The sequence below is a fragment of the Erpetoichthys calabaricus genome, chromosome 17 (assembly GCF_900747795.2).
Source record: "Erpetoichthys calabaricus chromosome 17, fErpCal1.3, whole genome shotgun sequence".
NCBI classification, from domain to species: Eukaryota; Metazoa; Chordata; class Cladistia; order Polypteriformes; family Polypteridae; genus Erpetoichthys; species Erpetoichthys calabaricus.
The window spans coordinates 59,767,896-59,794,380 of NC_041410.2; the positions used below are offsets into that span (position 1 = coordinate 59,767,896).

Below are 26,485 nucleotides of genomic sequence, written 5' to 3' on the forward strand. Positions count from 1 at the left end.
TGTTTCTGACGTGCTGCGTTCAGTCAGTTCACGTGAGCCGCTGTCTTGTGTGATGCTGCAATGTCCACGGCTTTATTTAATGTTAGCTAAGACCCGGCACTTAAAAGTTTCTCGCTACAGCAATTTTTAATCCGTTACAAAGTCATCCAAAGTCTCGTTTATACCGCGTGTCTTCTCATTAAACTTGTATCTCGCGAATATGGTATTGCAAACGGCAGCGGGAGCGTTTCTCATTAAACTTGTATCTCGCGAATATGGTATTGCAAACGGCAGCGGTAGCGTTTCTAGAAACTTAATTTAAACTTACGTTTTACATCGTGCTTTGTTTCTGCAGTATCGAAGTGATCACTCGTGTTACATTCAGTCAGTTCACGTGAGCCGCTTTCTTGTGCCTTCTCAATTGTGTAATGAATGTTTTCTTCAGCGCACTTTGGGGCTCTTCCTTGTTTTCAGTTCACGTGATTACGTAGGAGGCGTGATGATGCGATATGCGACTCCGCCTCCTCCATTACAGTATATGGACAAAAAAGAGGTTCCAGTTATGACCATTACGCGTAGAATTTCGAAATGAAACCTGCCTAACTTTTGTAAGTAAGCTGTAAGGAATGAGCCTGCCAAATTTCAGCCTTCCACCTACACGGGAAGTTGGAGAATTAGTGATGAGTGAGTGAGTCAGTGAGGGCTTTGCCTTTTATTAGTATAGATCATTGGTTGCACTGCACTATTGTACACTTTGTTTTTGTTTGGTTTTAATAAAAGCACAGACTCATTTATGTACTAACCCTTTGCTGAATGTATGTGTGTATATGTCTTCATTTGCTCGGCTCATCTTGGTCTATGACTATCAACATTTACGGGTTGAAGTGGCTCCCGGAAGAACCAGGGAGCATAGAGCCAACACAGACAGTCACAAGGCCATGGAACTGTAGTAGTTATGTTGGTTACTGAAATATATGCAAAATTAACCCATTATAGGCACTCCAGAGAGCAGGTGTGTTCTTCCATTTCTTTGAAAAGATTCTTAAGATATTTTATGTACTTGGAAATCCATGTGGAGTTAATGATTTCTCAAACCATTAAAATGAAGATTCTTACTATTATGATATACTGTTAAGAAGCACAGTTAATGAATAATTTAGTGCTGCCAGAACAACAGGTCTTAAATAAATAATTTTTCAATTATGTAGCTCACTCCACTTAATCATTATATTACACTATAAATATGGATGGCTTTTTTCAAAACTTTTTTTTTGTTTCATGCACTTATCAAAGTATTTTTATGAAAATTTATATAACTAGTAGGAGCAGGATTTGCCATAGACACAATTATATGATGATATTATGACATCTGGGTTGCAAGTTTATATGTTTACTAGCTGTGTTAAACAGGTTTGATATTTACTAAGACAATAAGCCTCTGCTGTTAATCAGATGTATCACAAGTTCAATATGATTGAGTGCTTTTCTGTATACGATATTATTGTTTTACCGAGGCTAGTATTATTAGTTCACTGGAGGTACAATTGCTCATGAGTAAACCATTTGTACTGTAGATCAATTCTTGCTTTTCCTAGTAAATGACTTTGTGGATGGTCATTGGAAAATACAATTTTATAGGAAACCATTATTTTGAAATTAAACCAGTAATTAGCAAGAATAATGGAAATTTTGGATATAAACATAATTTCACTCTGTAGAATCAATTAGATTTTAATGTAATACTTTAATTTGTAATCTTCTAACATTACAAAGTTTTGATCAACAGCAATATAAACTTTGAATTGTGGTTTACTTTAACTTATTACATGCACCGTTGACAGGAACAGGCTGCACATTTAAGTGACCAAGCTGTAAGAGCTATTTGCCAGTTATTTAGGACATTCTAACTTGATGGAAGTATTTTCTTAGTTATGTTAAATGTTTGCCTATAAATTAGTGCATAGTATAAGTAAGGTTCTTATAACCCCTACAAGATGAATTGAAATGGAATATTCTAACTATTTCTTGTCCCTCTGATTACAGATTACAGTAATCCCTCGCTATATCACACTTCGACTTTCACGGTTTCACTCTATTGCGGATATTATATGTAAGCATATCTAAATATATATCACGGATTTTTTGCTGGTTCGCGGATTTCTGCAGACAATGGGTCTTTTTATTTCTGGTACGTGCTTCCTCAGTTGGTTTGCCCAGTTGATTTCACACAAGGGACACTATTGGTGGATGGCTGAGAAGCTACCCAATCAGAGCACGTGGTTAAGTTCCTGGGTGCTGATTGGCTCAGCGACGGACAGCAGCATTCGATTCCGCTTTGCGTTAGCCAGCATCTCGTCTCGCTTATTCAGCATCAATGTGTTTCGCTGTTGGTGAGTACCCATAACTAATTTTCTACATACTTAGTACATGTACGTACGTTTAGTAAAACTGTACACACATTTTATACAATTTTTCTAGCATTGTACGTATTTATTGCTGGTGGCCGGTCTATCGTAATGGCTGTAACATATGTGATATCGGAGATGCTCGATATCTTTAAAATAACATTTAGGTTTTATTTATATTACATGTTGTAGATTTTTCATTTATTTTTATATTACCTAATCAATAAACTAAAATTTTTCTTAATAATAATAATAATAATACCAGTAATAAATTATGTTCAGAATGAACTGTACCATTTTACAACTGGCAACAATTGGCGGTGTTACCAGCCGAAATCAGCTGAGAATGTAAACATTACCAGAATGCAAATGGTGCATGACTGCAGTGTTTGTATTTTAGAAATATGATACTAACACTAAAGGAATATTCATAATATATCCAATATAACTGGGTAAGTAAAACGAGTGCATTACTGTATATACAGTAAATATAAAATTATTGTTTGTTAAAATATGTATTATTACAATGTGTTTAAAACTGTATTACGTATTAAATAAAACTCCTCAATGATATACGATACGTACGTTTGTGCGTAGTATATAAACAAACAGTGTGTTTACATACATAATTTCAACAAATCTTACCTAATATCTAAGAGAATATAAAGGGTTTATGCTGTATAACTGTGCGGGAAATGTTTATAAGAGTGTGGGAGAGTTTATAAGGGCTTAAAATATATAAAAATAACCATATAACATATGGTTTTTACTTCGCGGATTTTCACCTTTCACGGGGGGTTCTGGAATGCAACCCCCGTGATCAAGGAGGGATCACTGTATTCTCAGTTAGTGACCTGCCTTGCTGTAGTTAAGGTGTAGAGAGCATACGGTTTCAAACTTGGCGTTACTTGCTCAGTTGTACGTGCAGAGACGTACGTTTAGAATGTACTGAATGTGAAGTAAATCATAGAGAAATTACTCATCCATAATTGTAGAAACAATTGAAGTTTAACAAGAAGAAACTTTTTTTTTTTTTGCCTTTTATTCTAGGTGAGTAATGACTTTTCTCTATTCTATTGTGGACTGTTTGCTTTGAAATTTCATTAAACCTTTTTAAAACAAACTTTTTTGGACTGAGAGATTTTTTTTGGTACGTGTTTGTCTCATTGCCTTACTTACCAGCAGCTACACATGCAATGAACTGAATGTTTTAAGTATTATACACAAAAGAACAGGTGAAAATAAATTAATTGTACAATATGCACCCATGTAAGTGTTTAAACTGACCATGGCATGATGTTACTCCTGGCTTGTGTTGTATAGGGATTGAAGTTGGCATGTGTATCGTACCGGTACTTCCATGTTTTTGTTGTGTGGAACAGAGCGTAGCAGCACACCATATTCTGACCTCCAAAGGGATACCCCAAGTCTCCATAATACATGCATTATTATGTATTTTTCACCACCCAGACCTCCTCCACGTCTCCCAGTCCATTCCAAAATGTCAAGATTCATCAAAATCTCGAGGTCGAATTTTTTTCCTGATTACTATACTTTCTCTATACTTCATGTGTGAAGTAGCAGGTGAATTAACGTTACTCACTCGTGATTTTTCTGTCCATATAGTAAAGTTTTTGTTGACCAGCACATTCCCATTTCAGGCATTTGAATTACATCTTGATATACAAGTGCAAAGAAAGGCGGCACGTAAATCGCTTTCTATTCCACACGCTTTACATGCATATTCAGCTTCCTCTGTCACCGCAAATGCTGTGTGAACACCCGCCCTCCGTCACCAGCTGCCATTAACTGGATGAATATGTACGGGCGGCTCGTGGTGGATGACTTTCATTTTTAGAGTTAAAAGTTACAAAGGTTAAAAACGAACACCAAGAAAATTAATTTAAAAACAAAAAATTAAATTATTTTTAGTAAATTATTATTTTATTTCGGTTAGTCTTTCCAGCTATTTTAATAGTTTCGTTTAGTTTTTCATTTCGGTTTTGTTAATTATTTAATTCAGTTTACGAAAATGTTTTTTAATAATAGTTTCAGTTTAGATTGTAGTTTTCGTTAACTATATTAACCTTGGTGCATTCTTTCTTCTTAACATTCTCTGCCTCTGTCTCTCACACGCACACTTTCATATAAAAAAGGCACTATTTGAAAACGTTATGCCATTTGAATATGTCTTTTTTTCCATCTTGCCTGTACTCCGCATTATGGTGCATAGTAATGAAAATGCAGACAGACTTCTTACAGTACATGCAAGATACAAAAAAAATTTTTTTCAAATTGTGATGTTTTCAAATACGAATGTGTGTGTGCGTGTGCAAGAAAGGCAGAGAAAAATTCTATCTCATTCAAGTGGTTACTGGAATATAAAATAAACACTTTCACACAGGTATAACGAAACAAGTGAGCTTTTATTCAAGAATGAAACTAAGTAACAAAAATTCAAGTGACAACAAAATAACAAGCAGATATGATTTACCAGCGTTTGCGTGTCTGCTTAACCCCTTCAGGAATATCTTTTACAGGTAGCAAAACTTTACACCGTCTGTTTCCGACTGAAATTAAAGGCTTCTTCTTTTTGGGCAAATACACCGTCAGCATAACACTGCCGGATCTAAACACTATCGTGGCGAATTGTTTGCGTACTAAAGTGACTTTAGCTGCAGGTGAAAGTCCCATTTTACCTTATGGTGCCAAGCAGAGTTGTGTTGTGGTGTGGCAGTCTATTAGCCAGTGAAACGTGAAGAAGCTGTCTGTTGTTAACGGTCCTGCCTTTGTGCAGTTTGATAGCGGTCACGGGACACTGCATCTTTGATTGCCAGTAAAACGAATAGTTCTGTATAGGCATCAATCACCGTACCAACTGTGGTTATCGCTACTCTTGTGAAAAGAACAAAGATAAACAGCATCAATTCAGACAGGGAGAGGCAAGTTCGTTGTACCACATGAATATCACTGAGAGAATAAAACTGAATAAAACTTTTACAAGCAGCCAAAATTTACACCGGGTACAGACTCAAATCAAATGTAGCATGTTTTTATTATAATATAGTAATAATAATAGCAGCTCACTACTCAAAATGTGGAGCAGACGGTCTCAAACCAGCAACTTTTCGCTTATAAGGCAGCAGTTCATACCTCTACACCATCCAGGAGTATGTATTAGCTTGTCGATTGACATTTGAGTTTGGGCTTGTAACTCATTGACTCTTGAATAAAAAAGTGCACGTTTATTTGATATTTGGACTAAAGTCTTTATACATTATACACTTCACGTCATTATTAGTATAAAATGGAAAAAGGTTCTGCTTTAGATATGTGTTCAGCATTTCTTGCTTTTCCTGCATTTCCTCTCATCCCACACTTACCCAGATCTTTGTAAATACAGAACACACATGAAATTCATGTACAGTGATCCCTCGCTATATCGCGCTTCGCCTTTCGCAGCTTCACTCTATCGCGGATTTTATATGTAAGCATATTTAAATATATATCGCAGATTTTTTGCTGGTTCGCGGATTTCTGAGGACAATGGGTCTTTTAATTTCTGGTACATGCTTCCTCAGTTGGTTTGCCCAGTTGATTTCATACAAGGGACGCTATTGGCAGATGGCTGAGAAGCTACCCAACTTACTTTTCTCAATCTCTCTCTTGCGCTGACTTTCTCTGATCCTGACATAGGGGGTGTGAGCAGGGGGGCTGTTCGCACACCTAGACGATACGGACGCTCATCTAAAAATGCTGAAAGATTATCTTCACGTTGCTACCTTCTGTGTGCAGCTGCTTCGTGAAGCGACATGCTGCACGGTGCTTCACATACTTAAAAGCTCAAAGGGCACGTATTGATTTTTGACTTTGTTTTTCTTTGTCTCTCTCTCTCTGTCCCTGCTCCTGACGGAGGGGGTGTGAGCTGCCGCCTTCAACAGCTTTGTACCGGCGGTGCTTCGCATACTTAAACGCCAAACAGCCCTATTGATTTGTTTGCTTTCCTCTCTTGCCTGAAGAAGGGGCCTGAGTTGCCTCGAAAGCTTGCATATTGTAATCTTTTTAGTTAGCCAATAAAAGGTGTCATTTTGCTTGGCTTTTCTCTACTCTCTGTTTCTGACAGTCTGTGCTCCTGACGCGCACTCCTTTGAAGAGGAAGATATGTTTGCATTCTTTTAATTGTGAGACAGAGCTGTCATCTCTGTCTTGTCATGGAGCACAGTTTAAACTTTTGAAAAAGAGACAAATGTTTGTTTGCAGTGTTTCAATAACGTTCCTGTCTCTCTACAACCTCCTGTGTTTCTGCGCAAATCTGTGACCCAAGCATGACAATATAAAAATAACCATATAAACATATGGTTTCTACTTCGCGGATTTTCTTATTTCGCGGGTGGCTCTGGAACGCAACCCCCGCGATGGAGGAGGGATTACTGTATGCAAAATGATGATATACTGTATTATTTACCCTACACAACTCCAGGCACATCACACGCAGCTAAGGAGCCTTGGCGTGAGCTGGGAGAACTTTTTGCCCAAGTTGAGCTCCGTCAAGGGGAGGGATGAGACAGCAGGCTCCTTGCTGCTTGTGCTGATCGACACATTTACAAAACAAAAGACGCTGATGGAGAGGTGCAAAGGAATTTAAGGTGGGCCAGGATTACAAGTTTTTTTCATATGCTTCAGGGATTCTAGTGTTAATGATATTCCTGACTGTTGATTTAGCTTATCCCACGGTTTTACCGATGTTAGTATTGGTTTCAATTCTTGGTTTTCAGCCTCAAAGACTTCTTTGACTTTCATTGGCACAGCTCTTGTCTTCATGTTGAATAATGGCAACTACAGACTCCAAAGGGTAGAAAACAAGCCTAGTTATCTTATGCAGGCCTTAATGAAGCAATGAAACACACCTGAATAATCACAAATACCTGTGACATGAATTGTCCCAAACACTATGATGTCCTGAAATGGGGGAACCACAAATAAAAAGTGCTGTAATTTCTACATGGTGTGACCGAAATCTATGTAAATATCCTTAAAGTAAGTCTGAAATGTGCAGTTTAATAAAGTCTGAATTGTTTGAATTGTAATATTAAATTGTGGAGTAGTGGGGTAAATCAAGGGAAAATGTGGCTTCATTTCAAACATTATGGAGGGCACTGTAGATGAAACTGGTGAAAATTTGGAAAAGCAGCTAGATGGAGTGGGAAGACAGAACATATATATTTAATCATGCCTGAATTGCCCTTCTTGGATCGAGGCCTTGCCGTGGCAGAAGGGCTTGCGCGGTCTAGTGATCCTCGGAGCTATGTTGTCGGGAGCTACATGCTCCTGGTAGGGCTTCCCAAGGCAAACAGGTCTGAGGTGAAGATCCAGACTAACTTGATCCTGAGACCCTATATGGAGTTAAACCAAGGATCGGTGTTTCCCTTGCCAAGGAAAGGGCACCCGGGGCCCCACCCTGGAGCCAGGCCCGGGGAGGGGCTCGCTGGCGAGCACCTGGTGGCTGGACCTTTGACCACGGGGCCCAGCCGGGCTCAACCCAAAGGAGCAAAGTGGTTCTGCTCTCTTGTGGGCCCACCACCTGTAAGAGAGGACATAGGGGTCGGGTGAAATGCGATATGGGTGGTAGCCGAAGGCGGGAACTATGGCGTTCCCACCCTCGGTTGCCAAAACTGGCTGTTGGGACATGGAATGTTACCTCTCTGGCGGGGAACTGAGCCTGAACTGGTGCGAGAGGTTGAAAGATACCGGCTAGATATAGTCGGGCTCACCTCTAAGCATGGTCTGGGCTCTGGAACCATTCTTCTTGAGAGAGGCTAGACTTTGTTCCACTCTGGAGTTGCTGTGGGTGAGAGGCTGGGCAGGGGTGGGCTTGCTTATGGCCCCCCCGGCTCAAGGCCTGTACGTTGGGGTTCTCCCTGTTGGACAAGAGGGCTGATTCCCTACACTTTCAAGTTGGGGGAAGGACTCTGACTGTCGTTGCGCTTATGCGCTGAACAGCAGTTCAGAGTACCCAGTCTTCTTGGAGTCCCTGGAAGAGGTGCTGCGAGGCGCAGCTCCTGGGGACTCTATCATCCTACTGGGAGACGTAAACGCTCACGTCGGCAACGACAGTGAAACCTGGAGAGGTGTGATTGGGAGGAACAGCGTCCCTGATCTAAACTCGAGTGGTGTTCAGTTTTTGGACTTCTGTGCTGGCCATGGATTGTCCATAATGAACACCATGTTCGAGCATAAGGGTGTCCATAAGTGCACTTGGCGCCAGGATGCCAAGGTCGCAGCTCAATGATCGACTTTGTAATCGTGTCATCAGATCTGCGACCTTATGTCTTGGACACTCAGGTGAAGAGAGGGGCTGAGCTGTCAACTGATCTCCACCTGGTGGTAAGTTGGATCAGATGGCGGGAGAGGCCGCCGGACAGACCAGGCAGACCCAAACGAATAATGAGGGTCTGCTGGGAACGTCTGGCAGAGGAACCGGTCAAAAAGATCTTTAACTGTCACCTCCAGCAAAACTTCAACCTCATTCCGAGGGAGGCAAAGGACACTGAGTCTGAATAGGCCATGTTCCGAGCTTCCATTGTCGAAGCAGCAGAACCGCAAGGTTGTCGGTGCCTCTCGTGGCGGCAATCCAAGAACCCGGTGGTAGACACCTATGGTTCGAGAGGCCATCAAGCTGAAGAAAGAGTCCTATCGGGTCTGGTTGACCAGTGGGACTCCAGAGGCAGCTGAGGGGTACCGGCGGGCCAAGCGTGTGGCGGCATCGGCTGCTGCAGAGGCAAAAACTTGGGCATAGGAGGAGTTTGGGGAAGCCATGGAAAACGACTTTCAGTCGGAACCAAGAAGGTTCTGGCAAACCGTCAGGCGCCTCAGGAGGGGAAAGCGGTGCTCCACCAACACTGTGCACAGTGGAGATGGGGTCCTGCTGACTTCAACTGCAGACGTTATTGACCGGTGGAAAGAATACTTCGAGGATCTTCTCAATCCCACCAGCATGTCTTCCTTAGACGAAGCAGAGCTGGAGGACTCCGGAGGGCGCCTGTCCATAACAGGGGCCGAGGTCACCGAGGTATTTAAAAAGCTCCAAGGTGGCAGGGCCCCTGGGGGTGGACGAGGTTCACCCTGGGTTCCTCAAGGCTCTGGATGTTGTGGGGCTGTCCTGGTTGACACGTCTCTGCAACATCGTATGGACATCAGGGGCAGTACCTCTGGATTGGCAAACTGGGGTGGTGGGCCCCCTTTTTAAGAAGGGTGACTGGAGGATGTGCTCCAACTATAGGGGGATTACACTCCTCAGCTTCCCCAGTAAGGTCTATTCAGGGGTGCTGGAGAAGAGAGTTCACTCGATGGTCAAATCTCGGATTCAAGAGGAACAATGCAGATTCCGTCCCGGCCGTGGAACACTGGACCAGCTCTACACCCTGGCCAGGATCCTGGAGAGGGCATGGGAGTTTGCCCAACCAGTCCACATGTGTTTTGTGGATTTGGAGAAGGCTTTCGACCGTGTCCCTCGAAGCATCCTATGAGGTGTGCTCCAAGAGTACGGGGTACAAGGCTCGTTGTTACGAGCCATTCAGTCCCTGTACAGGAGGAGCAGGAGCTTGGTCCGCATTGCCGGTAATAAGTCAGACTCATTTCCTGTTGAGGTTGGACTCCGCCAGGGCTGCCCTTTGTCACCGATTCTGTTCATAAGTTATATGGACAGAATTTCTAGGCGCAGCCAAGGAGCGGAGGGGGTCTTGTTCGGTGACCTCAGTATCTCGTCTCTGCTATTTGCGGATGACGTGGTTCTGTTGGCTTCATTGGACAGTGACCTCCAGCTCTCACTGGAGTGGTTCGCAGCCGAGTGTGAAGCAGCGGGGATGAGAGTAAGCACCTCTAAATCCGAGGCCATGGGTCTCAGCCAGAAAAGGGTGGAATGCTCTCTCTGGGTTGGGAACACATTACTGCCTCAAGTGGAGGAGTTCAAGTACAGTAATCCCTCGCTATATCGCGCATCGACTTTTGCGGCTTCACTCTATCGCGGATTTTATATGTAAGCATATTTAAATATATATCGCGGATTTTTTTGCTGGTTCGCGGATTTCTGCAGACAATGGGTCTTTTAATTTCTGGTACATGCTTCCTCAGTTGGTTTGCCCAGTTGATTTCATACAAGGGACGCTATTGGCAGATAATAATAATAATAATAATAATAATAATAATTTTTTGCATTTATATAGCGCTTTTCTCACTACTCAAAGCGCTTAGCAATTGCAGGTTAAGGGCCTTGCTTAAGGGCCCAACAGAGCAGAGTCCCTTTTGGCATTTACGGGATTCGAACCGGCAACCTTCCGATTGCCAGTGCAGATCCCTAGCCTCAGAGCCACCACTCCGCCTCAGATGGCTGAGAAGCTACCCAATCAGAGCATGTATTACGTATTAAATAAAACTCCTCAAATATATTGTGAGCACAGGGGCTGTTCGCACCCCTAGAAGATACAGCCACTCCTCAAAAAACACTGAAAGATTACCTTCACATTGCTCTCTTCCTTGCTGGGCTTAAATGTGCTGTTTTGTCAAGCGATATGCTTCCTGCATGGTGCTTCGCATACTTAAAAGCTGGAACGGCACGTATTGATTTTTAATTGTTTGTTTTTCTCTGTCTCTCTCTCTCTCACTCTCTCTGACATTCTGTGCTCCTGACGGAGGATTGCCTTCAGCCCGCAGAGACGCTACTCCAGGTCATGCATGTCCTGTGTGAGGTAGTGGAGAAGCTGGAGGGGAAGGCAATCGCGTCACTGAAGACACTATGTCAGTGGACGAAGCGGGGCAACTCTGGATTCTCCGGACGGAGGGATGCGGTGGTGCAGGTAAGTGACACCTGTACAGTATAGGGAAACAGAGATCGTGCGAAAGGGTCCCGGTATCGGTCAGTTCCGGGTACCGAGTAGCCGCAACTCCCAACAGTGGACGCGGCGGTGAGGGCCGATTATGTGGTGGGGGCGGAAAGAGCAAGAGGGTAGGTAAGACACCGGCTGTTCTGTGCTGGGGGTCAAGGTGCCCTGCTCTCAGAGCCAGCAACAGCCTCACGCAGCTCTACAGGGACGCAGACGGCACAGGGTCTTCTTCTTTGCCATAAGGAGACCCAGACCATCAGGGCGCCCCAGAGAAAGAGGAGGACCCGGAGGAAGAAAGCCGGCTCATCTGACAAAGGAAGACGTGAAGCTGGGAGCTCACATCCGATGATGGGCCACCCTCTGCAGTGTCAGAGGGAAGCCCTGAAGTCAGCTAAGAAGATGGGGGTTTGAGGGTTCCTGTTAGATGTCCCGGTTTTGGGGGCGTGGAGACCTCTGAGGGGGTGCCGAAGTGGCGAGTGCCAGGGTGCCGGTCCAAGGGGGGAGCGTTGCCTGTATGGAATGAAGAGAGACGCCGAGCAGTAGTGTCAAGGCAATGTCTCTGCCCCTTTATCCAGCTTTTGTTTTGTAGGACCGGGCCCTGGACAGGAGTGTGTCGGCTCCACACCGTGGGAGACCTACCCTCGCAAGACGGGCCACTGGCCCCTATGGGTCTCAGCTGACAGAGATGCAATGTGGTGGTCGGCTGGGGGTTGTGCCCAGCCGCGACGCCTGGAAGGACCAGGAGAGGGACTGTGCCTCCCCCAGACCACGAGAGGGCAGCCGCCTTGGTTGGTATGGGGGCCACGGGAATTGAGCATGGAAGCTCAACACTATAGGGGCCCGTGGCCACCGCCGGGGGCACCCGGATAATTAAGGAGCCCTGGACGCCAGCACTTCCGCCACGAAGGAATACCAGGGCCACCCTGGTGTGGTGGAAGTGCCTCAGGAAGTTCATCAGAGGGCACCTGGAGCACGTCTGGGTTGGAATAAAAGAGGCCTCCTCCCTCCAGTCGTCAGCTGGAGTCGGGAGGAAGAGGACAAAGCTCGGGAGAGAGGAAGGCGCATTGAAAGGCCCAGACATGAGGGTGATTGGTGCAGGGGTACTGCTGTGCTTTGCGGGACTGTTTTGTGTAAATAGTGTAAATAAACATGTATGTTGGACTTATTGGTGTCTGCCTGTCTGTGTCCAGGCTGTACTTCCACAATATAAATACACACACTCATGCATACAGTGTAGATAGACAGTAAGATAAGACAGACGGATTGTACCTGTCATTGTACACAATAGAGTGAAACTCTTACTTGCATGTGCTAATCAACATGCAACAGGTCACCACTCTCCAGCTCCTTGATTAGTGAGTACAACAACCTTGCCTAGAAATATCTCTCTTCCTCACCAGACAAATCTGAAAACATAGTTTACAATACTGTCTATCAACAGAAGATTTATTTAGTTTCATGGAAATCCTACGTATATTTTAAGGAAATTATATCTGCCATATAAAACAAAGAATAAACATTATTTTGCCATTTAAAAGCATTAACATGCTTTGTAGAAGCATTTGCTTTCTGAATACACTGAACATGAAACCTAACATGTAATGAATACGCTGCAGCAAACGTGAGAACCCAAAGAGCAGTATTTTTCAAACTTTAGACTGTAATGCTTAAAGAAGGTTAACTACTCAGGTGTGAATAAGGCTATTAATTATTGTGCATTAATTAGATTTTAAGAGTTATCTAGTGTTAGCTACTTCCTGAATAAATAAAATAAAAAAATCGTGTGCAAATGGGGTTACTATGCAATAACAATATATTTCCAAGCCTATGTAATTCAACCTAGGACTGCAGGAGGCCAAAACCTACCTATGTCAACACTTGAAAACAACCATTGACAGGTGCCAGTTTTTGCATAGAACCATATAGAGCAAATTTGGAATTACCTATTAAATTTAACAAACACACATCATTCACATCTTTGAGGATGTGGGTGGAAAACTACAGGACAAAAAAGAAAACCCACGCAGGAATGTGAAAATCCATTATGAATGACAAGCTGCATTACTTGAATACACTGGATTCGTGAGGCAGCAGCACCTAAAAACTGTACCACAGTACCATTATTTAACATTTTGGATACAGTAATAATTACAATACAATTCTGAGATATATTACTGGGCATTACTCATTTTATATGTGAAAGAAGTTAAAGCTGAATGCATGTTTTATGATCAAACATATGCTAATATCCTAGCTACAAAAAGAAAAAACATTGAATACATTTATCCAAATTGTATCTATTAAAAATGGAAATAGATTTCTATTTATTCAGTAAGACAGAGTAACTGCTAGTGTTGATTGGCAAAATTCACCCAACTGTTTTTTGTAACAGATATTCTACTTTTGCTGGTGACATTGTTTGTTGTCTATTTTCCAGAAAATTCGCTGTGCGGCCGAGTTAGACCAACATGTTTTGCAAGGCTAGTGTGAAATCACAAAGCTGTAGCAGCCAAACACAGAAATTATACACATGCATACTGTAAGCATATGCCACTTCACATTTTACTTGTACATAAATGCCTAATCTGCTTCACGCATGTATGATGTCACTACTCCAGGCAGATTTGCGCCTTGCCTTTGAACATAATGAGCTGACAATACTGACAATATTATGAAAATATTTTGTTGTTCTGCATAGATTTACAGTACTTTGTACCTTCATCGCTGAATTAAGGATAAAATTTACCTTGCTATGTAGCACAGATTTGGTAGGTACAGCTCCCCGAATGTATAATGCTACTTGATCTAAATCAGTCAGATTTCAAAAAGGGCCACTTCACAGACATAAATCTACTCACTGTTGTTAACATATCAGGCCAGAGCTAGCACAAAGTCATCTGTGATCATCCTGATTGATCTCTCTTCTACCTTTACGATTGCCAACCACAAGGCACTCCTTTTCAATCTATCTCACCTTGGCATCACTAGGACTACCTTCAGGTGGTTTGAGTCCTACCTCCTGGGCAGATGGTGTTATGTCCTTTGGTGTGGACAGATGTCAACGGTGCACCTGGAAAGCACTGAGGTACCCCAATTATCAGTGCTGAGCCCTCTCCTCTTCTCCCTATACACCTCTTCACTAGGTCCTCTCACTCATTCCTATGTTTTCTCCTATTTGAGTTATGCTGAGAATACACAGCTATACCTGTTGATCCTTATAGACGACCATGTAGTATCAGCTAGAATCTCTTCATGTCTCACTGATATTGCAAAACTGGATGAAAGAACACCATCTCCAGCTCAACCTTGCTAAGAAGGACCTTCTTGTTAGCTGAGCTTGTCTGTTTATTCAGCTCCCCATCTCTGTTCAGGTTAAGTCACTTCCGCAACCTTGGGGTGGTGACTGATGACCAGCTGTCCTTCATGTACCATGCTTGGTCTTACAGATTTACTCTATACAATATTGGCAAGATTAAGCCATATCTGACAAAATATGTAGCACAATTCCTGGTCTCGTTACGTCTGGACTGCTGCAGCTCTCCGCTGGCAGATACTTGGTCATGTGTCACCAAGCTGCTGTAGGTGATTCAAAACGAAGCGACACATTGGGTGTACAAATGTCACTCCTCTCTTCAAATTACTAAATTGGCTTCCTGTAGTGGCATGTATTAAATTCAAATCCTCGATGCTTGCCTACAGAGTAGTCAGTGGGTCTGCATATACATATGGGTCCTATTTTTGGCGACAATAATCGGTCTAGTCTAGTTGGTGCACAAATCCCTAGCCCTCAAGGTCACTTGTAGTATACAGTAATCCCTCGCTATATCGCACTTTGCCTTTCGCGGCTTCACTCCATCGCGGATTTTATATGTAAGCATATTTAAATATATATCGCAGATTTTTCGCTGCTTCGCGGGTTTCTGCGGACAATGGGTCTTTTAATTTCTGGTACATGCTTCCTCAGTTGGTTTGCCCAGTTGATTTCATACAAGGGACGCTATTGGCAGATGGCTGAGAAGCTACCCAGCTTACATTTCTCTTTCTCTTGCGCTGACTTTCTCTGATCCTGACGTAGGGGGATTGAGCAGGGGGGGCTGTTCCCACACCTAGACGATACAGACGCTAGTCTAAAAATGCTGAAAGATTATCTTCACGTTGCTATCTTTTGTGCAGCTGCTTCCTGAAACGACATGCTGCACCGTGCTTCGCATACTTAAAAGCTCAAAGGGCACGTATTGATTTTTGCTTGCTTGTTTTTCTCTGTCTCTCTCTCTCTTTCTGTGCTCTTGACGGAGGGGGTGTGAGCTGCCGCCTTCAACAGCTTTGTGCCGCAGTGCTTCGCATACTTAAAAGCCAAACAGCCCTATTGATTTTCCTCTGCCTTTATGACAGTCTCTGCTCCTGACTCCTTTGAAGAGGAAGATATGTTTGCATTCTTTTAATTGTGAGACGGAACTGTCATCTCTGTCTTGTCATGGAGCACAGTTTAAACTTTTGAAAAAGAGACAAATGTTTGTTTGCAGTGTTTCAATAACGTTCCTGTCTCTCTACAACCTCCTGTGTTTCTGCGCAAATCTGTGACCCAAGCATGACAATATAAAAATAACCATATAAACATATGGTTTCTACTTCGCGGATTTTCTTATTTCGCGGGTGGCTCTGGAACGCAACCCCCGCGATGGAGGAGGGATTACTGTACTCCAAACTAGTTCAGTTCCACCATGTCCATTGACCACAATGAATGTCACAGAATTTCTCCAAGTTCCAAAACATTTCTGTGACTTCAGCAAACTCACAGTGAAGCAAACTCTGTGGGGTTCATCATTAATTTTTGGTTTCTGTACATAATAAGACACATCAGTATAATCATTCGAACTTCACTCTGGCTGATGTCTTATGACGTGAACCCTTGTATTAGTATGGCTGTCATTTGAGACCATTGAAATGCTGTTTAAATGAAAAATTATGAAACTTTTAAAAAATTGTCAGTTCAAGACATTAATATTAAAAACAAGCAAAGCATGTTGGAATCAATGTGATTCTCATTAATGACCAAAAGTTTCACACAAATTTGGAAAAAAGTGTGATTCTACATAAACGTCCTTACTTTTTTTGTAAATCTCAGGCCACATTTTCATATAGCATAGAGGCAAACTTTGTATAATAAGAATGGGAGCAAATAAGGCATTTAAACAACAAGTATGATGCAGCTTTCGGGCAAAGAAAGAAGAAATTTTTAATATATGTTGCATAAAAAGAAATTCCATATTCATACTACCATGACGAACACTTTAAAAGGAACCAATTAATTGTATCATCATACCTTTTCATTTTCTGTAAAGAAAACACTTCAAACACCTGACTGTGCTGCTCAAGCTCTTCAGGAAGCTGGTTCTGTGAATTGGAGCGTGCTGTAAACATCAAAGTGGAAGAAGGTCATTAAAAAATAAATACAAAAACGCAGAAAGTAGGAAGTAAAAAAGAAAAAAGAATAAGGATTAACCTGAAACAGCACAATGCTCCTCATTCTTCTCTTTATTGGATTTGCTGCTTTGCTGTGCACAGATTAGTTCCTATTGCAAAAAATGGTCAAAATACAATAAAAATCTTGAAAAATTTCAAACAGCAAAGTGAAATATATTGCAACAGTGAATTTGCTGAATTCTAACTGCTTGTATAATAGCAATAAATTCAAACATATACAGTAATATGAAAAAGTTTGGGAACCCCTCTCAGCCTGCATAATAATTTACTCTACTTTCAACAAAAAGGATAACAATGCCCCAAAACACAGTTCGAAATCTACAAAGGCATTCATGCAGAGGGAGAAGTTCAATGTTCTGGAATGGCTGTCACAGTCCCGTGACTTGACTATCATCGAAAATCTATGGGATGATTTGAAGTAGGCTGTCCATGATCGGCAGCCATCAAATTTAACTGAAATGGAGAGATTTTGTATGGAAAAATGGTCAAAAATACCTCCATCCAGAATCCAGACACTCATCAAAGGCTATAGGAGGCATCTAGAGGCTGTTATATATTTGCAAAAAGAGGCTCAACTAAGTATTGATGTAATGTCTCTGCTGGGGTGCCCAAATTTTTGCACCTAATTTTGTTTTGATGCATATTGCATATTTTCTGTTAATCTAATAAACTTAATATCACTGCTGAAATACTACTGTTTTCATAAGGCATGTCATACATTAAAAGGAAGTTGCTACTTTGAAAGCTCAGCCAATGATAAACAAAAATCCAAAGAAGAAAGAGGGGCTCCCAAACTTTTTCATAGGACTGTATATGCTTCCTCAGTGTCACTTAATAAGGGTCAGAAGCTAAAGCCTATTTTGGTAACAATGTTCACTAACTGGGAAATAATCTTAGGCGAAGTGCTAATTCATCTAAAGGCACATTCAGGCACATGTCCATGCTAATTTATAAGGGGCCAATTTCGATTTGCCAAATAAGCTAATCTGCACACTTTTACAAAGTAATACAGTAAGTGTCTACAAAGTAATCGGTATAACGAATAAATACCAATAATAATTCTGTGCCAATAAATGTGAGAAATTAGCCTGAACCTGGGGCTGAATTAATTCAGTAAATTTGAGATTTGTATACGTTTTGTATATAACTTTATACATTTACATTAGAGCTGCAACAACTAGTCCACATTATCGACAATAATCGATTATTAAAAACGTTGGCAACAATCACTTTCATCAATTAGTTGGTTACGTCATTAGGCTTAATACATTGCGGCATACCATTACGTCACTACTTCTCTCAGCTTTGAACACCTTTCAAGGTTTAGGAACACTTTACTCTGAACACACAAAAAAAAAATGTTGGGAGTTGCAAAATAGCTGTCCTCGTGTAGGTCTGACTTCTGAGTTCGTATGGCACAAGAGCACATCTGAGATGCACAAATATTTGAACAGGAAACATACCATTACAGGCTCAAAGAGTAAGACTTGCTGTCATCCCAGTAACTTGAATGTCACTTCAGCATTATGTGATACAGATATCAACATAATGTTTGCTAGGCTAGGAATAATGACATGACTTTCGGTCAGAATTAAAACACTAGCACATGCGACAGAGTTTTATAATATGTGCCATTAGCCACTAACTAGTACACATTCAGATTTTCACTTGCAATATTTGGGTGTTTTTTTTGGTGCCGCAGTCACTCTGCTAAATTATGGTGCTGCATTACAAGCTTGCATTCATGGGCAATGCTAGTGTGTGTGTATGGCTTACAAAAAATGGCTGTGAATAAACTTTATCAGTCCAAGAAGAATACTTTTTTTTCAGTCTTGTGTGCAAAAGAAATCAAAAATTCACTAACAGTATAGCAGTGAATCCCACAGCACATCAATCGCAACTGAAAGGCACATCTCTCAATCTGAGTCAAAAGTTAGTATCAGGAAAAACAAACTTTCCAGATTAGTTAGCTACTGGAATTTAATTAGCTTTTATACAGTATGGAGAAAGATGCAGTAATGTGCAAGTGCTGCTGCAGCGAGTCTAGTTTAGCCACTAAAACAGATTTTGTGGCAGGATCACTATGTTTCAAATGTGAAAATCTAACGGCACACTCCCGATAGCAAATGACATGCAACAGTGTGTCGGCTAAAAGCAAATGTGCCAAATATTCTGTGGTAGTAAAAGGTTTTCAGACACAAAAAAGATGCATGGTGATGCAAAAAGAAATTAACTCTCAGTTACATCTTACATGTAAACATTACATCTTGCCTGAAGAAGGGGCCTGAGTTGCCTTGAAAGCATGCATATTGTAATCTTTTTAGTTAACCAATAAAAAGTGTCATTTTGCTTGACTTCTCACTACAGAAACTGAATGAAAAAAAACTTAAGTTACATGTTTCATTTTGAAGTGTGTGTTAGAGTGATTCTGAAAACACAAGTCAAATTACACCCCTCTACAAATAACACACTCAACTCCCACTCCGTTTAGTTTGATGCCCAACCTCTAATGTGACACCTGATTAAAGGCTTTCTGAGAGTCAAGATAAATGATACTATATGCTTCACCTTAATCATATCTTCTTATTGGTCCCTCGTGGAATTCTAGCAGTTGGTAAAACATGATCTCCCTCTTCTGAACCCATGCTGACTGCTCAGTACAACTCCTGTCCTCCAAAACTTCATGTTTTGCTTAATTGTCCCCTTAATAATTCCTTCCAATAGTTTACCTGTGATGCACGTTAAGCTTACTGGCTTATACTTGATTGAATCTGCCTGGTCACCCTTTTTATATAACAGGATAATACTTGCATTTTCCAGTTCTTTACAATTTCCCCAGTGCGCAGTGACTTCCTAAAAATATCTAACAAGGGTTTACATACAGTCATATGAAAAAGTCTGGGAACCCCTCTTAATTCATTGGATTTTTGTTATCATTGGCTAAGCTTTCAAAGTAGCAATTTCCTTTTAATATATGACATGCCTTAGGTAAACAGTAGTATTTCAGCAGTGACATTAAGTTTACTGGATTAACAGAAAATATGCAATATGCATCCTAACAAAATTAGACAGGTGCATAAATTTGGGCACCTTAACAGAGATGTTACATCAATACTTAGTTGAGCCTCCTTTTGCAAATGTAACAGCCTCTAGACACCTCCTATAGCCTTTGATGAGTGTCTGGATTCTGGACGGAGGTATTTTGACCATTCTTCCATACAAAATCTCTCCATTTCAGTTAAATTTGATGGCTGCCGATCATGGACAGCCTGCTTCAAATCATCCCATAGATTCTCGATGATATTCAAGTCAGGGGGACTGTGACAGCCATTCCAGAACATTGTACTTCTCCCTCTGCATGAATGCCTATGTAGATTTCGAACTGTGTTTTGGGTCATTGTCTTGTTGGAATATCCAAACCCTGCGTAACTTCAACTTTGTGACTGATTCTTGAACATTATCGTGAAGAATTTGTTGATATTGGGTTGAATTCATCTGACCCTCGACTTTAACAAGGGCCCCAGTCCCTGAACTAGCCACATAGCCCCACAGCATGATGGAACCCCCACCAAATTTAACAGTAGGGAGCAGGTGTTTTCTTGACATGTGGTGTTCTTCTTCCGCCACGCAAAGCGCTTTTTGTTATGACCAAATAACTCAATTTTTGTCTCATCAGTCCAAAGCACTTTGTTCCAAAATTAATCTAGCTTGTCTAAACGAGCATTTGCATACAACAAGCAACTTTGTTTGTGGCGTGAGTGCAGAAAGGGCTTCTTTCTCACCACCCTGCCATATAGATGTTCTTTGTGCAAATTGCGCTGAATTGTAGAGCGATGTATAGATACACCATCTGCAGCAAGATGTTCTTGCAGGTCTTTGGAGGTGATCTGTGGGTTGTCTGTAACCATTCTCACAAACCTGCACATATGCCGCTGCTGCATTTTTCTTCGCCTGCCAGACCTGGGTTTAACAGCAACTGTGCCTGTGGCCTTCCATTTCCTGATTACATTCCTTACAGTTGAAACTGACAGTTTAAACCTCTGAGATAGCTTTTTGTAGCCTTCCCCTAAACCATGATACTGAATAATCTTTGTTTTCAGATCTTTTTTGAGAGTTGCTTTGAGGATCCCATGCTGTCCCTCTTCAGAGGAGAGTCAAAGGGAAGCACAACTTGCAATTGACCACCTTAAATACTTTTTCTCATGATTGGACACAAGGCTTAACGAGCTAATCCAACCAATTTGGTGTTGCAAGTAATCAGTATTGAGCAGTTACATGCATTCAAATCAGCAAAATTACAAGGGTACCCACATTTTTGCACAGCCAGTTTTTCACATTTGATTTAACAACTAAATGCTGCATCACTAAAAATCTTGTTTGGAAAACACCCCGGTACTCAGATGTTCCTAGGAAATGAAAGACATACCACTGTTTTTGTTGAAAGTAGAGTAAATTATAATGCAGGCTGAGAGGGGTTCCCAAACTTTTTCATATGACTATATGTACTCACTAACCTCCTAAAGAACATGAGGACAAATATTATCTGGTTCTGGTGATTTGTTTGATTTCAGCCTATTTAATCTAAAAAGCACTTCTCCCTCTACAATTTCCAAATCACTCAGTACCTCCTTAGTAGCACCACTGGGAGGTTATCCAACACCTCACATGTGAAAACATCAGAAAAATGGAAAATTAAGGCATCTACTGTTTCACTGTCTATTTTTTAATTCCCCTTTACTATTCCTGATGCACTTCACCTCTACCTCGACTGTTCTTTTACGACAAAATCTCTTTGGGTGATCCTTTGCCTTATCTACTATACACCTCTCTAACTGCCTTTTAGCCTCTATAATATCCTTAACGGTTGCCCTTATGTTCTTATACACCCTATGATTCACACTGGTGTTATTAATTTTATACACCTTATACAGCTGTTTTTCCCTTTGCAACTTCTTTTCAACTCTTTACTAACAACACTGCAGTTTTTTTTTTTTTTTTTTTTTTTTAATTCCCTAATTCCAAATTTAGGTATGTACCTGTTCTGTATTAAATGCAAAATGTCCATCTTCAAACTCTGCCGCATCTGGTCAAAATTTGCCCTAACACAGTTAAACTTAACAGTTTTTGTCTTTGCACCCGCACTTTTCTAAAACACTGAAAACTGTATTATATTATGGTCACTTGATCCTTGTGATTCAATCACATCTACACTCACAATTTTATCCCGATTGTTACAAAATACTAAATCTTGACAGACTATCTCACGTTGTATCTCAAGAGTGTTTCAACCTCTTCTTCTTCTTTCGGCTACTCCCATTAGAGGTTGTTCCATCTCTTCCTGTCCTCGCTCACCACATCCATAAACCATCTCTTAGGCCTTCCTCCTTTCCTCTTGCCTGGCAGATCTATCCTTAGCATCCTTTTCCCAATATACCCAGCATCTCTCCTCTGCACATGTCCAAGCCAACACAATGTCACCTCTCTTTCTTTGTTTCCAAACCATCCAACCTGAGCTGACCCCTCTAATCTACTTATTAAACCTATCCATCCATGTCACATCCAATGCAAGTCTTATCTTTAACTCTGCCACGTCCAGCTTTGTGTCCTGTGTAATGGACAGCCGGGTTCCGGGGGAGCAACCATGGACAGTTCAATACCTCCCCCGGGATGCTTGGTGGCAGCCTCCCTGGCAGACGATGATTCCCCAACCCGGCGCATGGCTCCATGGGAGATGGAGTCCTCCACATCCTGGTTGGGGGCTCGGATGGCCGTTAGGGGGAGCTGCATGGAATCAGCAGCCTGGCTGGTCGTATCTTCAGCCCCACCCGGAAGTGCAATTAGGACCAGGTGGTCAAGGGCCAGCCACCACCACTCGAGAGAGCCAGAGTCAGGAGGAGGAGGACTAAGCCTGAGGAGGAGTGGTGCTGCCAGAAGGATTGCTGTAAAGATTGTGAGTGTTTTTTTTTTTCTTCTTTATTTCGCCTTATACAATTTCTTGTATTAGGAATTTGGTAGTTTTCGCATACCCCTTGGGGTCAGAGCGCAGGGTCAGCCATTGTACAGCGCCCCTGGAGCAATTACAGGTTAAGGGCCTTGCTCAAGGGCCCAGCAGAGCAGTGGCCTTTTTGGCAGTGACGGGGATTCGAACCGGCAACCTTTGGGATACCAGCACAGATCCTTAGCCTCAGAGCCACCACTCCGCCCGACTGTGGACTGTGTTGGGCCAGTGGGACACGGGGAAGGCGTGACCCACGGCCAAAGACAAATAAAGTGTTTTATTTAAGTATGTGCCTCTGCCTCAGTCTGTGCTGGGTTGGGCGCTATATAGCGCCTTTCACACCTGTTTTTTGGTCAATGCCACCATCTCCAACACAGCTGTTCTCACTACCATTCTGTAGACCTTCCCTTTCACTCTTGCCGATACCAGTCTATCACAAATTACTGCTGGCACTCTTCTCCACCCATTCCACCCTGCCTGCACTCTCTTTATCACCTCTCTTCCATGATCCCCATTTCTCAGTACTGTTGATCCCAAGTATTTAAACTCATCCACCTCTGCCAACACTGCTACCTGTGTCCTCACCATTCCACTGACCTCCCTCTCATTTACACACATGTATTCTGTCTTGTTCCTATTCTCTCTAGAGCATATCTCCACCTCTACAGGGGTCACCTGCTCCCTACTGATCACAATGTCATCAGCAAACATCATAGTCCACGGGGACTCCTGTCTTATCTTGTCTGTCAACCTGTCCATCAACATAGCAAATAAGAAAGGTCTTAGAGCCGATCCTTGATGTAATCCCACCTCCATATTGAATGCATCGCTCACTCCTACTGTAGGCCTCACCACTGTCACACTTCTCTTGCACATATCCTGTACAACTCTTACATAGTTCGCTGCCACTCCTGACTTCCTCATACAATTCCACAACTCCTCTCGAGGCACCCGGCCATATGTTTTCTCCAGGTCCACAAAGATGTGGCTCATCAATTTTATTCCCCTGTAGTTACTATCAATTTTATTCCCCTGTAGTTACTACAGTTCTACTAGGGCCTTACGGAATCCATGTTATTTTTTTATATTTGGTTTTCACCATTTTATTTTTTTCTTGATTCAGATTTTTGGGTTTTTGTGTTTTTTTTTATTTATTCCAAGAAAGTAGTAAAAAGTACAACAAAACAAACAATAATGAAATGGCACTTTATATTCCTTTTAATGAAACTACATACTAGCACAACTGAACCTTATTTTGCAGTTCCATTCATCAGGTAGATCCTCCATGATGCTGTACACTGAGATTGCAGTAGGACAGCGAGTGCCCTCTAGAATTGTAAGAGCTGTTACTAGTTTGATGCATCCTTCTGAGAAGAAAGTTAACTTAATTTTTTACGAAAAAGAGAGTGACCCACTTTTAAGGGCTTATTGCATCTGAGGAAAAGCCTGCTCTTTTGCCCAGGTTTGTAGGTACCGAGTTTATAATGGAAGAGTCAAATGTGGACCTTGCATGCCTCGTCACCGCAAGGCTTAACATTTATTAAATCCCTAAACATCATTGTTAATTTTTAAAAGGGAACCCGTTAACAACCAGTGCCGTTCACTAATAACATTTTTCTACCAGAAAGACTGTTAATACCAGTTAAATACCTGCATAATTTAATCGGCTAAATGATTCAGAGTAAATACATTATGTACAATTAGATAAATTTAAATTACATAAAACAATTACCATACAGCTAAATGCTTACTCACCTATCACTATGATGAGAACTATGTAGTCTCGGCTATCAGTGATTTCATCAACTACAACATATATTTTCAATCTTTCTAAGAACGACATCCATAAAGTATGTTGTTCAAAGACACGGGGCAAATGAGTTTGACAAAGACTGCTCTCATTTTCGGACACATCTTGGTCATTTTTTCGAGCGGTATGTTTGACTCACATGGACACAAATTGGCGTATTGCATCTGACGATTTTGTTGTTTCCTCTGTTGTTACCTAATGGGGAACACTTTTTGATCCTAATTTCTCCTTGTTTTTGAGATGGGTTTTAGATTTGACGTGGTCATTAAAAAGTTGCTCGGATATTGTTGTGCCCTTAATTTTGCAGTTAAGGTTTTGTCTCTTAGTTTTTTTCGACGTAATTAGGGTATCTGATACTGCTCGCTTTGACATTTCTGTCTTGTGAGCTAGCTAATTCGCATGCCTTTAATGAGAAAACATACAGGAAACACGCACACTAACAGACAGAGGCACAACTGGATTTCTATGAAGAATTGTGTTTGCTTCAAAAAAAACAAACTAGAAAATAATATCTGAATGACTGAATAATCTGTAGTTCTATTGTTTAATTTATTGGGAAATTTTGTAACAGTCACCCCTTCAGTCTCTAACTTCCGCACATTTCCATTTTTAAATCTAAAATCCCTTTTTAAGCGTTAATTCCATGATTCCATCCTTGTTTTCCGCATCGCGGAAATCATAGGGCCCTACTCTAAAGATCTCCCTTATTCTTAAAAATCGGTACCAGTACACTTCTTCTCCATTCATCAGGCATCCTCTCACTTTGCAAAATTCCATTAAACAACCTGGTTAAAAACTCAACTGCCATCTCAACTAAACCCTCCATGCTTCCACAGGTATGTCATCTGGACCAACGGCCTTTCCATTCTTCATAGCTGTCCTTACTTCCTCGTTGCTAATCCTTTGCACTTCCTGATTCACTATCGCCACATCATTCAACCTCTCTCATTCTTTTCATTCATCAGCCTCTTAAAGTACTCTTTTCCATCTGCTCAAAAACCTCTCCTCGCTTGTGAGTATTTTTCCATCTTTATCCTTTTTCACCCTAACCTGTTACACAATACAATTTATTTTTGTATAGCCCAAAATCACACAGGAAGTGTCGCAATGGGCTTTAACAGGCCCTGCCTCTTGACAGCCCCCCAGCCATGACTCTCTATGAAGACAACGAAAAAGTCCCAAAAAAAAAAAAAAGGGCTTGTAGGGAAAAAACGGAAGAAACCTTGGGAAAGGCAGTTCAAAGAGAGACCCCTTTCCAGGTAGGTTAGGCGCGCAGTGGGTGTCAAAAGAAGGGGGTCAATACAATACAATACAGAGAACAGAACAAATCCTCAATACAGTATAAAAATAAAAATTTTAGAAGTACGAAGCAAAACTTAACAGTAGATGATATCACATAATAAGATTTGGATATGTTTAGAGTCCTGGAGACCTCATCCATCAAGCTGCCTCCCCCATTTGGCCATTCCACAGCTGAAACAGTGCTGGGCCAGCCAATCTGATGAAAGGACTCCTCTACACGTCTTTCTCAGCTCTTTCCCTCTGTCTAGCCAATCGTTACAGGTCTATTTTTCCCTCCTTAGTGTCCAACCTCTAATACAACTCATCATACGCCTTTTCTTTAGCATTCGCCACCTCTTGCTTCACCTTAAGCTTTATCTCCTTGTACTCTTGTCTACCTTCGGCATCTCTCTGACTATCCCACTTCTTCTTTGCCATCCTCTTCCTCCGTATACTCTCCTGTACTTCCCCATTCCACCAACAGGTTTCTTTTTCCTCCTTCCTCTGTCTAGATGTCACGCCAAGCACCCTTCTTGCTGTCACCCTTACTACTTCTGCTATAGTTGCCAAGCTCTCTGGCAACTCTTCACTGCCTCCTAGTGCCTGTCTTACCTTCTCCCTGAACTCATCCTTGCAGTTTTCCTTTTCC

The 26,485-nt window shown here is 41.7% G+C and overlaps 1 protein-coding gene across 9 annotated transcripts in view; it reads right to left on the reverse strand.

Annotated features, from left to right (window-relative positions):
- The window catches only part of tp53bp1 (tumor protein p53 binding protein, 1), a 476,929-nt gene that overhangs the window by 302,345 nt on the left and 148,099 nt on the right, over window positions 1-26,485 (reverse strand). For all 9 annotated transcript variants that reach the window (XM_051920203.1, XM_051920206.1, XM_051920208.1 and 6 more), the window contains 2 exons: window positions 16,767-16,836; window positions 16,587-16,674 (listed from right to left, as the gene is read on the reverse strand). In XM_051920203.1, coding sequence (XP_051776163.1) covers window positions 16,587-16,674; window positions 16,767-16,836 — 158 coding nt within the window. The remainder of the gene's footprint in view (window positions 1-16,586; window positions 16,675-16,766; window positions 16,837-26,485) is intronic.